At 40.4% G+C, this 13,681-nt stretch overlaps 1 protein-coding gene across 11 annotated transcripts in view; it reads left to right on the forward strand.

Annotated features, from left to right (window-relative positions):
- The window catches only part of ZCWPW1 (zinc finger CW-type and PWWP domain containing 1), a 31,222-nt gene extending 17,711 nt beyond the window's left edge, over window positions 1-13,511 (forward strand). For 7 of the 11 annotated variants that reach the window (XM_082361658.1, XM_082361654.1, XM_082361661.1 and 4 more), the window contains 8 exons: window positions 487-562; window positions 971-1,075; window positions 2,006-2,089; window positions 2,697-2,763; window positions 3,176-3,291; window positions 11,783-11,843; window positions 12,316-12,450; window positions 13,010-13,511. In XM_082361658.1, coding sequence (XP_082217784.1) covers window positions 487-562; window positions 971-1,075; window positions 2,006-2,089; window positions 2,697-2,763; window positions 3,176-3,291; window positions 11,783-11,843; window positions 12,316-12,450; window positions 13,010-13,329 — 964 coding nt within the window. In that variant the 3' untranslated portion in view covers window positions 13,330-13,511. The remainder of the gene's footprint in view (window positions 1-486; window positions 563-970; window positions 1,076-2,005; window positions 2,090-2,696; window positions 2,764-3,175; window positions 3,292-11,782; window positions 11,844-12,315; window positions 12,451-13,009) is intronic. The other 4 variants (XM_082361664.1, XM_082361662.1, XM_082361663.1 and 1 more) reach the window with 4 other exon arrangements.
- Window positions 13,512-13,681: the final 170 nt, after the last annotated feature.

The following is a 13,681-nucleotide window of genomic DNA, read 5'->3' on the forward strand; positions in this document are numbered from 1 at the left end:
AAGTGCTAAGCTTGGAGGCTTTGAAAGAACCTGTTTTCTAGAGGTTTCACGATGGAGATGGTATCTCCCCGGAAAAAAAGGGTTGGACAGTTCTACCCTGGATGGGTAGAAAGAGAAGAGTGGCTCTAAGATATTTTTTTAGACATTGGGAAATGAGAGATATACAAAGTAAAGAGAACAAGGAAGGGTGGAATAGCTTCTTTTTTGGAGATGTCCTTAGTCAGAAGATTTTGTTCTCAGGGTTGCCAGGAGGCCTAGAAGGATAAGATATTTTTACTAGGAAGATTCTGAGCTTCTTTGTACATTGATGGAAGTCACTTCAATCATTTGGTAGTGACCACTGTGGAGGGTTGACAGAGGGTGTATTTTGGGGGTCCTTTATTTGCGAAACATATTGCCCTTTTATGTACATGTATATTGATGAGTTTGTGTTCTGTTCACCTGACCCCTTCTCTTCCATCCCCTACACCCATCTGTCTTCTCCAGGTGGCCAGGCATGGTAGAATCTGATCCTGACCTGGGGGAATATTTTCTTTTTGCATCTCATCTTGATTCCCTGCCGGTGAGTTCTCCTGATTCAGGGTGGGTAGGTGCTCAGGCCAAAGTAATAAACAAATCCATCCTAACAGATGTACAGAGTTAGAAATATAGACATAGCCAGCAGACACAAGCAGAAACAGATTCTTAGCTAGAGTGACAAAAAGATATAGAAACAAACTTGTATCTAATTAAAATTTATTCATCACTAGGACATTTATGTTTTGATAAATATGCTTTGGTTAGGACTCCTGAGGTCAGGATGGAAGAACAATGGAATGAGGTGGGATATGTGGGTCAGGTTTAAAGGAACAGACAAGGCCCAGCCCCTCCTTCCTTGTGAATCCTCAGTTCTTCTCCTGCCTTTTCTGGCTAGAGGGCCAAAGCAAGAAGAAGGACAAGACGCTATAACAGAACCATCTTTTTATTACAGTCCAAGTACCATGTGACATTTTTTGGAGAAACAGTCTCTCGTGCTTGGATCCCAGTCAACATGCTAAAGAACTTCCAGGAGCTATCCCTGGAGTTAGCTGGAGTGGTGAGCAACCCTCAGGGGTCAGTTGTGATACAGGGAACTTGAAAAACTAAATCTTCCCTTTATTAAACCTGATTTCTCCCAGGGGAAGCTGTGTCAGGAGAAAGTACATATCTGACCAAGTATGCAAGGGTGAGGTTATTCATGAGGTACACTTCTTTCTACCAGGATTGCAGCAGGATAATGATTTTTCTTAGTCTCTTTCCCTGTCTGCAGATAGAGGGCCTTCCTAAAGACCATGGTTTTCTACAGTTTAGCCAAAGCAGGTGTGATAGAAATGAAGGCACAGATTAACTTAGGGTTTCTCAGTCTCGACACTTGACATTTTGGGCCAGATAATTTTTTGTTGTGAGGAGATTCCTAGGCATTGTAGGAGTTTTAGCAGCATCCTTGGCATCCTACTGGCATCTAGCCGGTAAGACCCCTAATCCTAGCTGTGACAACCAAAAAATTGTCTCTAGGCATTGCCAAATATATTCTGGGGGGGAAAATCTCCCCTGGTTGAGAACCACTGAATTAACTAAATAATATTTCTTCCCTATAATCACTTTGGGCTTCATGAGCCTTGCAAATGAGCAGAGGTTTAGGAGCTCAGGGACCTTAGAAAATCAGGCAGTGAGTACTAAATCAAGCAGCTGGATCTAAAGAAACTTGTGAGAAGCTTAGAAGTACAGTCATCTGAACTCCTTTAATTTTGCCTTTACAAATTTCCATGGGCTTTACTTTGGAGAGGACACCAAAATGTTGGTTGAAAATTTTGCTAGAAATTGATGAAAAGTTTGTTTGGGTATAAGATGGGATTGTGTCTCTGAGCTCAAAAGATTAAGAATAGGAGTATCATATCAATACCAGAAACTGGAAATAAATGTGAAGATAATGTCTGGTGAGTAGCAGTATGTTAGAGTCACTTTTCTGAAATCTTCTTCATTTCAGAAAAAGTGCAGGAGTAAGGACTGCAGCCAGAAACTGGGGGCAGCCCTGATGATGGCTCAAGAGGCAGAGCAGATCAGTATTCAGGTGGGAAAGTTTAGATCACATACCTGCTTCTCTTTGGGACTTGGGACACAAAGCAAGTTATACATTTCCTACTGTAGAAAACCGGCTGTCCTTCCCCATTACACAGTCTTAGTCCTAAAACTAGTCTTTTCTTCCCAGGCCAGCTTCCCTTGATGCCTTAAATCATCCATTCTTTTCCCTACCCTTGGACAAATGGGATCTTTTCTCAGTCCAAACAGGGACTGTTGGTAGGGGGAATCCCACCAACCTATTTAACTTCGAGTCTCAGGTGTATGTACCTTATCTTCTCTTTTATGTGGAGTCAGCTTTTACCCTCAAATTCTGCTTTTGGGTGGGGTAGAGAATGACAGTGAATCTCCCCTTCCCAGTTATTAACTGAATTATAAACAAACTGGAAAAAGAAGTTATAATAATATTGTATATTATAATATTATAACATATTATAATAGTTAAGCTCTACAAAAATCTAGATAGAAAGTATGAAATTTCAAGTGAAAATGGTATGGAATATGAATACAAATTCTATAACTAAAAACCTTGAAGACAGAGGACAAAAATAGCCCCTGGGAGAGTAGTAGATGATGCTTTTGTTTCTTGGTTCCCTCAGGAGCGGGTTAACCTGTTTGGTTTCTGGAGCCGATACAGTGGATCTGACAACAGTGGGGAAGGAAAAGGTAGGATGAGTAGGAGGTTAAAGACTAGAGAGAGATGGAAGGGATTCCTTCTTGAGGGCAGCAACTGAAGCTTTTATTTTATATCCAATATTATCAACCTAGTTCTGGATTCTATAATAGGAGGCTCTCCATGAATGCCATTGACCAAGTGTCCAGGATGGATGGATGCACAGATGGGTAGAGAGAGGAATGGAGAAAAAAAGGGAGTAGGGAGGGAGGATGCATGTTGAATAGTGACAGGACTTTGAAAAGGGTGGAACCATGATAATCTAGGATCAGATTTCGTGGAGAAAATGTGACTTGGATCTGAAAGGCAGAATTAGAAGACTGATTCTCTGGGATCAGCTCCACTAACTCATCACCTATTTTATCAGATAAATTATTTAGCCTTTCCTTCCTATTCCTGTTCTAGACGTAATGCTCTCTGGGGCTAACAGCTTAGAATCCTGCTTGGAGAAAGAAGAGGAAGAGTCAGAGTTAGAGGAAGAGTCAGAGTTGGAGGAAGAGGAGGAAGAGCAACAGAAAAAAGTAAGATTGATCTTGGGGATTCCTTTTAGGAGATTGCTGTAGGGCATCTGGTTAGCATGGATTTATATTTTCTAAGGAACCGTCCTGTCCCTGCGTCAGAGTAGCCCTGACTGGCTGGCTGGTTTTATCTCTTAGGGGGTCTTCAGGGAAGGAGAGTCTCCTCTCTCCTCAGTTATTCTCTCTAATATCTCATATCTCTAGGAACTTATTTTTTGATTATAATCTCAGTTCTTACTGTAGTTCTTTGGTTCCTACTGGAGCAATTTCAGAGAATAGCAGGTTGCCTCTCTTCACTCTCCTTTCTTCCCTGTGTGAACACTTAGGATATTCATTATTTTATTTCCTTAGTCTGTTTTCAGGCATATGAAATACGTATATTTTTCATATTTAAAGACTTTTTAAGAGCAGTTTTATGTTAACAGGAAAACTGAGAAGAAGGTACAGAGAGTCTCTATGTACCTCCTGCCCCCACACATGTATAGCCTCCTCTGTTATCAACATCCCACCGGAGTGGTGCATTTGTTTACAGTTGATGAACCTACATTGACACATCATAATCACACAAAGTCCATAGTTTACATTAGGACTCACTCTTGGTGTTGTACATTCTATGCACCTGGACAAATGTATAATGACACATATCCATCATTATGGTATCATACAGAGTATTTTTACTGCCCTGAAAATTTTGTGTGTTCCATTTACTCATCCCTTTCCTCCCATACCCCTCAACCACTGACAACCACTGATTTTTTTTTACTGTCTCCGTAGTTTTGCCTTCTCTGAAATACCATATAGTGGGAATCATACAGTATGTGTAACCTTCTCAGACTAGCTTCTTTCGCTTACAACTATGCATTTACGATTTCTCCATGTATTTTCATGGCTTGATAGCTCATTTATTAATTTTTTTTGGCTGAATAATATTGTATTTTTCTGGATATACCACAGTTTATTTATCCATTCACCTACAGAAGGACATCTTGGTTGCTTCCAAGTTTGAGCAATTATGGATAAAGCCACTATAACTATGGTTTTGTGGGAACATAAGTTTTTAACTCCTTTGGAGTAAATATCAGGGAGCTTAATTGCTGGATTGTATGGTAGAGTATGTTTTGTTTTGTAAGAAACCATCAAACTGTCTTCCAAAGTGGCTGTACCATTTTGCATTCCCACCAGCAATGAATGAGAGTTCCTATTGCTCCACATGCTTGCCAGCATTTGGTATTGTCAGTGTTCCGGATTTTGGCCATTTTAATAGGTGTGTAGTGGTATTTTGTGGTTTTAATTTACATTTTCCTGATGACATATGATGTGGAGCATCTTTTTATATTCTTATTGGCCATTTGTATATCTCCTTTGGTGAGATATCCATTAAGGTGTGTGGCCCATTTTTAAATTGAGTTGTTTATTTTCTTATTGTTGAGTTTTTTTTTTAAATTTATTTATTTATTTTATTTTTATTTTTTTGGCTGCCATTGGGTCTTGGTTGCTGCGCGCGGGCTTTCTCTAGTTGCGGCGAGCAGGGGCTACTCTTTGTTGCAGTGCTCAGCCTTCTCATTGTGGTGACTTCTCTTGTTGTGGAGCACGGGCTCTAGACGTGTGGGCTTCATTAGTTGCAGCACGCAGGCTCAGTAGTTGTGGCTCACGGGCTCTAGAGTGCAGGCTCAGTAGTTATGGCGCACGGACTTAGTTGCTCTGTGGCATGTGGGATCTTCCCAGACCAGGGCTCCAACCCGTGTCCCCTGCGTTGGCAGGCGGATTCTTAACCACTGTGCCACCAGGGAAACCCTCTTATTGTTGAGTTTTATGAGTTCTTTGTATATTTTATTTTATTTTTTATTTTATTGAAGTATAGTTGATTTATAATGTGCTAGTTTCATATGTATAGCACAGTGATTCAGTGCCATATATATATATATACACATATATATATATATTCTTTTTCAGATTCTTTTCCCTTATAGGTTATTACAAAATATTGTGATATATAGTAGGTCCTTGTTGGTTATCTATTTTATATATAGTAGTGTATATATGTTAATCCCAACCTCCTAATTTATTCCTCCCCCTTTTCCCCTTTGGTAACCATAAGTTTGTTTTCTATATCTGTGGGTCTGTTTCTGTTTTGTAAATAAGTTCATTTGTCTTTGTTTATTTTAGATAATAGTCGTTTATCATGAGTCTTTTTTCCTCAGTCTGTGACTTGTCTTCTCACTCAGTTCTCACCTTGACATTGTCGAGGACAGTGTCACAGAGCAGAAGTTTTTAATTTTAATGGAGTCCAGCCTATCAGTTATTTCTGTTATGGATTGTGCCTTCAGTGTTATACATAAAACCTCATTGCCATACCCAAGGTTATCCAGATTTTCTCCTGTGTTATCTTCTAGCAGTTTTATAGCTTTACATTTTACACTGAGATCTATAATACATTTTGAGTTTATTTTTGTGAGGGGTGTAAGGTCTGTGCCTAGATTAATTTTTTTGTAGTTCCACCACTATTTGTTGAAAAGACTATCTTTGCTCCATTGTATTGCCTTTGCTTCGTTGTCAAAGATCAGCTGACTATATTTATCTGGGTCTATTTCTGGGCTCTCTAGTCTGTTCCATTGACCTATTTGTCTGTTCTTTTACCAATACCACACTGTCTTGATTATGGTAGCTTTACACTAAGTCTTGAAGTTAGATGGGGTCAGTCCCCCAACTTTGTCCTTCTCTTTCAATATTGTATGGGCTATTCTAGATCTATTGTTTTTCCATATAACTTTAGAATCAGTTTGTTGATATCCACAGAATAACTTGCTGGGATTTTGATTGACGTTACATTGATTCTATAGATCAAGCTGGGAAAAACTAACATCTTGACAATATTGAGTCTTCTTATCTACAAACATGGACTGTTTCTCCATTTACTTAGTTCTTCTTTGATTTCATTCACCGGAGTTTTGTAGTTTTCCTCATATAGATCTTGTATATATTTTGCTAGATTTATACCTAACTATTTAATTTTTTTGGTGCTAATATAAATGGTATATAAATGTGTTTTTAAATATCAAATTCCATTTGTATATTGCTGGTATGTAGAAAAGTGATGAACTTTTGTATATTAACCTTGTGTCCTGCAACCTTGCTATAATCACTTATTAGTTCCTAGAGTTTTTAGTTGATACTTTTGGATTTTCTACATAGATAATCATGTCACCTGCAAACACAATTTCATTTCTTCCTTCTCAGTCTCTATACCTTTTATTTCCTTTGTCTTATTGCATTAGCTGGAGCTTCCACTATGATGTTGAAAAGGAGTGGTGAGAGGGGACATCCTTGCCTTATTCTTGATCTAAGTGGGAAAGCTTCTAGTTTCTCACCATTAAGTGTGATGTTAGTTGTAGGTTTTGTGTATATATTCTTTATGAAGTTGAGGAAGTTCCTCTCTATTCCTTATTTACTGAGAGTTTTTATTATGAATGATTGTTGGATTTTGTCAAATGCTTTTTCTGCATCTATTGATAGGATCACATGATTTTTCTTTTTTAGCTGTTGATGTGATGGATTACATGAATTGATTTTCGAATGTTGAACCAGCCTTGCATGCCTTGGATAAATCTCACTTGTTCATGGTGTATAATTCTTCTTATACATTGTTGGATTTGATTTCCTAATGTGTTGTTGAGGATTTTTACATCTCTTTATCAGACATATTGATCTATAGTTTTCTTTTCTTGTAATGTCTTTGTCCGGTTTCGGTATTAGGGTAATGCTGGCCTCATAGAATCAGTTAGGAAATACTCTCTGCTTCTATCCTCTGAAAGAGATTATAGAGAATTGGTATAATCTGTTCACTAAATGTTTAGTAAAATTCACTGTTAACCCATCTGGACCTGGTGCTTTCTGTTTTAGAAGGATATTAATTACTGATTCAATTTATTTATTAGATATAGGCCTATTCAAGTTGTCTATTTCTTCTTGTGTGAGTTTTGGCAGATTGTGTCTTTTAAGGAAGTGGTCCGTTTCATCTTGGTTATCAAATTCGTGGGCATAACATTCTTTGTAGTATTCCTTTATTAGTCTTTTAATATCCTTGGGATCTGTAGTGATGTCGCCTCCTTAATTTCTGATATTAATTTATTTCCTCTCTCTTTTTTCTTAGTTAGCCTACCTAGAGGTTTATCAATTTTATTGATCTTTTCAAAGAACCAACTTTTAGTTTTGTTGATTTTTTCCTATGGATTTCCTGTTTTCAATTTCATTGATTTATGCTCTAATTATATTTTTTCTTCTGCTTGCTTTGGATTTAACTTGCTCTTTTTCTAGTTTTTCTGGTTTCCTAAGGTTGAAACCTACATCATTGATTTTAGATCTTTCTTTTTTTCTAATATATCATTGAATGCTATAAATTTCCCACTAAGCACTGCTTTCACTGCATCCCACAAATTTTGATAAGTTGTATTTTCATTTTATTTAGTTCAATATATTAAAAAATTTCTCTTAAGGTTTCTTCTTTGACCTATGTGTTATTCAGAAGTGTGTTGTTTAATATCCATGTGTTTTGGGATTTTTCCAGTTATCTTTCTGTTAATTCCATTGTGGTCTAAGAGCAGACATAGTATGATTTCTATTCTTTTTTTTTTGGCGGCTTTGGGTCTTCATTGCTGTACATGGGCTCTCTCTAGTTGTGGCGAGTGGAGGCTACTCATCATTGTGGTGCGCGGGCTTCTCATTGCAGTGGCTTCTCTTGTTGCAGAGCACAAACTCTAGGCACGTGGGCTTCAGTAGTTGTGGCGAGTGGGCTCTAGAGCACAGGTGCAGTAGTTGTGGCGCACGGACTTAGTTGCTCCATGGCATGTGGGATCTTCCCAGACCAGGGCTCGAACCCGTGTCCCCTGCATTGGCAGGCGGGTTCTTAACCACTGCGCCACCAGGGAAGCCCCTGATTTCTCTTCTTTTAGAGTTGTTAATTTGTATTTTATGGCCCAGTGGTCAGTCTTGGTGAGTGCTCCATGTGAGCTTGAGAAGAATGTGTATTCTGCTGTTGTTGGATAAAGTAGTCTATAGATGCCAGTTATATCTAGTTGATTGATGGTGTCGTTGAGTTCAACTGTGTCCTCACTGATTTTCTACCTGCTGAACCTGTTCATTTCTGATAGAGGGTTGTTGAAATTTCCAGCTATGATAGTGGAATCAACTATTTCTCTTTGCAGTTCTGTCAGTTTTTGCCTCATGTAGTTTGGTGTTCTCTTGTTAGGTGCATACACTTTAAGGATTGTTATGTGTTCTTGGAGAACTAACCCCTTTATCATTATGTAATGCCCTTTTTTATCCCTGATAACTTTACTTGCTTTGAAGTCTGCTCTGTCTGAAATTAACATACAGCTACTCCTGCTTTCTTTTGATTAGTGTTAGCATGGTATATTTTTCCTCATCCATTTACTTTTACAATCTATATGTGTCTTTATATATTTTTTTTTAAGTTTTTTTAATTTTTATTTATGTATTTAGTTATGGCTGTGTTGGGTCCTCGTTTCTGTGCGAGGGCTTTCTCCAGTTGCGGCAAGCGGGGGCCACTCTTCATCGCGGTGCGCGGGGCCTCTCACCATCGCGGCCTCTCTTGTTGCGGAGCACAGGCTCCAGACGCGCAGGCTCAGTAATTGTGGCTCACGGGCCTAGTTGCTCCGCGGCATGTGGGCTCTTCCCAGACCAGGGCTCGAACCGTGTCCCCTGCATTGGCAGGCAGATTCTCAACCACTGCGCCACCAGGGAAGCCCTGTGTCTTTATATTTTAAGTGGGGTTCTTGTAGGCAATATATAGTTGGATCTTCTTTTTTTGATCCATTCAGACAATCTGTGTCTTTTAATTGGTCATTTTAGACAGGCATTTAGACTGTTGATATTCACAGTAATTATTAATACAGTTGGATTATTATCTACAATATTTGTTACTGTTTTTTATTTGTTGCCCTTGTTCTTTCTTCTTACTTTTGTCTTCCATTCTTTTTCTGCCTTTTGTGGTTTTGATTGAGCTTTTATATGATTCCATTTTCTCCCCTTCCTTAGCATATCAGGTAAGATTTTTTTTTTCCTTTGGCTTCTTTCAGGACTTTAATTTTCTGTAGTTTGAAAATAATATGCCTTGGTGTGGCTGTTTGGCATTTATCCTTCTTGGTGTTCTCTGAGCTTCCTGGATCTGTGGTTTGGTGTCTGACATTAATTTGGGAAATTCTCAGTCATTATTGTTTTCAATATTTCTCTTTTTCTTCTCCTTCTGGTATTCCCATTACACATGTCTATACATTCTGTAGTCATCCTACAATCTTTGGATATTGCATTCTTTTTTCCAGTCTTTGTTCTCTTTGATTTTCAGTTTTGAAGGTTTCTTTTGAGATATCCTCAAGTTCAGAGATTCTTTCCTCAGCTGTGACCAGTCTACCAGTAAGCCCGTCAAAGGCATTCTTCATTTTAGTTACAGTGTTTTTGATCCCCAGCATTTCCTTTTGATTCTTTCTTAGGATTTCCATCTCTTTGCTTACATTGCTCATCTGTTCTTGAATGCTGTCTACTTTATCCTTTAGAGCCCTTTGCATGTTAATCATATTTGCTTTAAATTTCCAATCTGATAATTCTCTAGCATGTTTGGTTTTGATAATTTTTTTTAAAATTTATTTATTTATTTTTGGCTGCGTTGAGTCTTCATTGCTGCACGCGGGCTTTCTCTAGTTGCAGGGAGCGGGGGCTACTCTTTGTTGCAGTGTGCAGGCTTCTCATTGCAGTGGCTTCTCTTGTTGCGGAGCACAGGCTCTAGGCGCACGGGCTTCAGTAGTTGCGGAACGCAGGCTCAGTAGTTGTGGCTCGTGGACTCTAGAGCGCAGGCTCAGTAGTTGTGGCTCACGGGCTTAGTTGCTCTGTAGCATGTGGGATCTTCCCGGACCAGGGCTTGAACCTGTGTTCCCTGCATTGGCAGGCGGATTCTTAACCACTGTGCCACCAGGGAAGCCCCTGGTTTTGATACTTGCTCTGTCTCTTCAGGTTGTGTTTTTGCCATTTGATATGCCTTGTAGTTTTTTTCTTGATTGCCAGATATGATGTACCAGGTAAAAAGTACTGCTGTAAATATACCTTTAGTAATGTGGTGGTAAGGTGTCAGGGGAGGGGAAGTGTTCTATATCCTGTGATTGGGTCTAAGTCTATTAATGAACTTATGCCTCTGGACTGTGAACTTCGCAGTGTTTCTTAGTTTTTTCCCACCCCCTTAGGTGGGACAGGATGATTAGAGTGGGCTGAAGTTGGGTGTTTCGCTACCCCCAGGACAGTTAGGCTCTGTTAACACCCTAGTAGGTTAGGCTCTGGTTAACTGGTTTCTCCTGAGGGTAGGTTTTGTTAAGAAGAACAGAATGCTCTGGTATATTTCAAAATGGTTCTTTCCCTCTCTCCCTGCTGGAAGCATGAAGGAGTTTTTCTTTGATATTTTCTGTGAGAATCTGGTTGAGCTCCTGGATGTAAAACTCACAAAAAGTCTGGAAGTCCCCCATGACTGGGTATCCCTGGAGTTTTTAACTCTCAGACTTGTCCACACTGAGCAATTCCTTTATTACTGTTGAGGTTTTCCTATCCTGACACTAGTTCTCTTGGTGGATTTCTGCTTGTGAGTGTATGTTCTGATAAGCATGACTCCCTGTATTTGCCTGTGTATCTTCAGTTTTGAGGGCAGAGGTTTTCCCTGTGTCCTCACCGTTCTTATGGATCTAAGAAGAGTTATTGGTATTTCAGTCTGTTCAGCTTTTTAGTTGTTAGAACACAGTTACAGCTTCCAAGCTCCTTGTGTGTAGATCTGGAAACTAGAAGCTCTGAAATGTAGATTTTTCACTTTCTCTTTTAATTTTTAATTTACCAGTTTTTATCATGTTTGTGGCCTAATTTTATTTCCTTCTCTCGTGCATAAAGCCTTGCATTGACTAATAACAAATAGAATGGGAAGGATGAACATTTTTATCTCTGTTGTCATTTATTTATTTATTTTTAAACATTTAAAAATTTTTTATTTATTTATTTTCGGCTGCGTTGGGTCTTCATTGCTGTGTGGGGGCTTCTCTAGTTGCAGTGAGGGGGGCTACTCTTCATTGAGGTGCACGGGCTTCTCATTGCAGTGGCTTCTCTTGTTTTGGAGCACGGGCTCTAGGCACGTGGGCTTCAGTAGTTGTGGCATGTGGGTTTTAGAGCACAGGCTCAGTAGTTGTGGCACACGGGCTTAGCTGCTCCGCAGCATGTGGGATCTTCCTGGACCAGGGCTCAAACCCGTGTCCCCTGCATTGGCAGGTGGATTCTTAACCACTGCGCCACCAGGGAAGTGCTGTCATTGATTTAAATTGTATCAGACTCACAGAACCTAATTTGAACTCCCTTAAGTGCACTCATCATTTCTGTAGCATCCCACTCTATTAAATCACAATTATGTGACTTCATTTATATTTTCTTATTTTTCTCTCCTTATTTTTCTCAGGATCCAACTTTGCCGGGTCCCAAGCCAGCCAAAATTCAGACCAAAAAACCCAAGGAAAGAGGTAAGCAAGTCAGCTGGAAATGAGGCATGTAGTACAGTTAAGGCAAGGCAGAAGCAGAGTGGGAGAGTCTGCATGTGGCTGGGCCTTACTGACGTCTCAGCTCCAGAACCTGAGAAAATGAGCAAGACTCATGCTAATGTCGTCAGGGAAGCTGTAGCCTTCTCACTTCTGTGAGTTGAATTATAAAATCTTAGGTTAAAGGTGGAATGAATGTTTTAAATTCTTAGCCAAGAAGGATGACTTCTTGGAGGAGGCGGGTTCTGAGGTGAACTGTAAAGAGAAGAAGACCCGGGGGAAAAATAAAAGAAATATTTGGGGAAAAGAAAGGAACCAAGAGGACTCACTAGATTGAAAATGAGCAGAAGATGCAAGGCGGAGACCAAATGTGGGGAGTCTATGGACCCTAGCCATACTGTCACTCAGTGAGAAATAAACCAGTGTCCTTCACGGTTGGGGGTTGGGGGTGATGCAGGTGGAGCACATGGACGAGATGGGACCCCGCAAAGGAAGACAATGAAGAGATCTCTGGGAAATGAATCTGCACCTCCACCTTTACCCATAATGGGAGGGAAAAAAGGGCATGGGAATTCAGAACCTGAGCAGCCAGGTAAGGCTCAAGACTTGGGGAAAACTGGGGAAATGAGGTTCATGTCTGCATTTTTCCTCCTTTGATCATTTTTTAACAATTTCACAGCTTTTCATTACTTAAAAAAAAAAAGTTTGGCCAAAAGGGTGTCATCCAAACTGTAGAACACAGCACACACTGTAGAAACATTTGGTGGTTATTATTTGATTTGATTCAGGGACATTCAGGGATAAGAGAATGGTAAGGAGGTGGGAATTAACATTTTTTGATATTTCTGTGGGCCGGCTAGATAGATACTTCTATACTTGTTCTCTTTAATTCTTTCAGTATCTCTGTGACTGGAAATTTGCCATTTTAAAGATAAGGAGACTGAGGTTTAAAGGGTTTATAAAGTTTGCTCAAGACCCATGTCTAGCCTGTGGATCCAAGTCTTTCTGACTCCAAACCCCATTTTCTTTCTATTAAGAAAGGTCATCTTTTCCAGAGATTGTTTAGGTAATAGAAATTTAGGAGTTTGACTTGTAAAAGGTGAGGACAGATGACCCAATAAGGCTCTCAGTTTTATCACTTTTTCATTTAGGCCCTAAGAAAAAATTTAAAGCTCCCCAAAGCAAGGCCCCAGTAAGTGACTCATCTGAGGAAAAAGAAGCTAGAATAGTGCCAGAGGTCCTGACCCCACCAGCTCCTCCCGGGGCCTGTCCCATGGTGGGGAAAGAAGGGCCTGCACCCCAGGAGCCGCGGCCTCAGGAGGCTGGAAGTGTCCCCTCTGACGATGGAGCCTCCAGCGACCTGGACCTGGAGCAGCTCATGGCGGATGTTGGAGAAGAGCCGGAGCAGAGGGCGGAGCCACAGCACAGAGACGACGCGGGGGGGCTTGCCGTGGCCTCCTGTGAGGAATAGCTGTGGGCTCGCACCGCCTTCCTGCTTTCTCATCCCTTCTGTGGGAGCAGGAGGCAGAGCCTCTCAGAGGAGCCCCGAGAAGCTGATAAATGTTGGGCTTGTTCATTGGCTGTGAGGTTGGTTGGCTAAGGTCAGAGTTGTGCAGTTTATGTTAATAAACCAGGTTACTGGTTTAGTTGGTTTGGTTCGTCTCAACCACTTGCTTTCTTTTGGCTTCTCTCCCTCCTCCTCCGTGTCACTGTGGCCCATGGTGCTTTCTGGTGGGAGGCCTGTCAGTATAGGGATCTGGGAAGGTGATGACACCAGAGTCCTGGGAGAAGGACACTGAGAAGGGCAGGTCTGGGTTCAAATC

The sequence above is a fragment of the Balaenoptera borealis genome (genome assembly GCF_965194805.1).
Source record: "Balaenoptera borealis genome assembly, chromosome: 16".
NCBI classification, from domain to species: domain Eukaryota; kingdom Metazoa; phylum Chordata; class Mammalia; order Artiodactyla; family Balaenopteridae; genus Balaenoptera; species Balaenoptera borealis.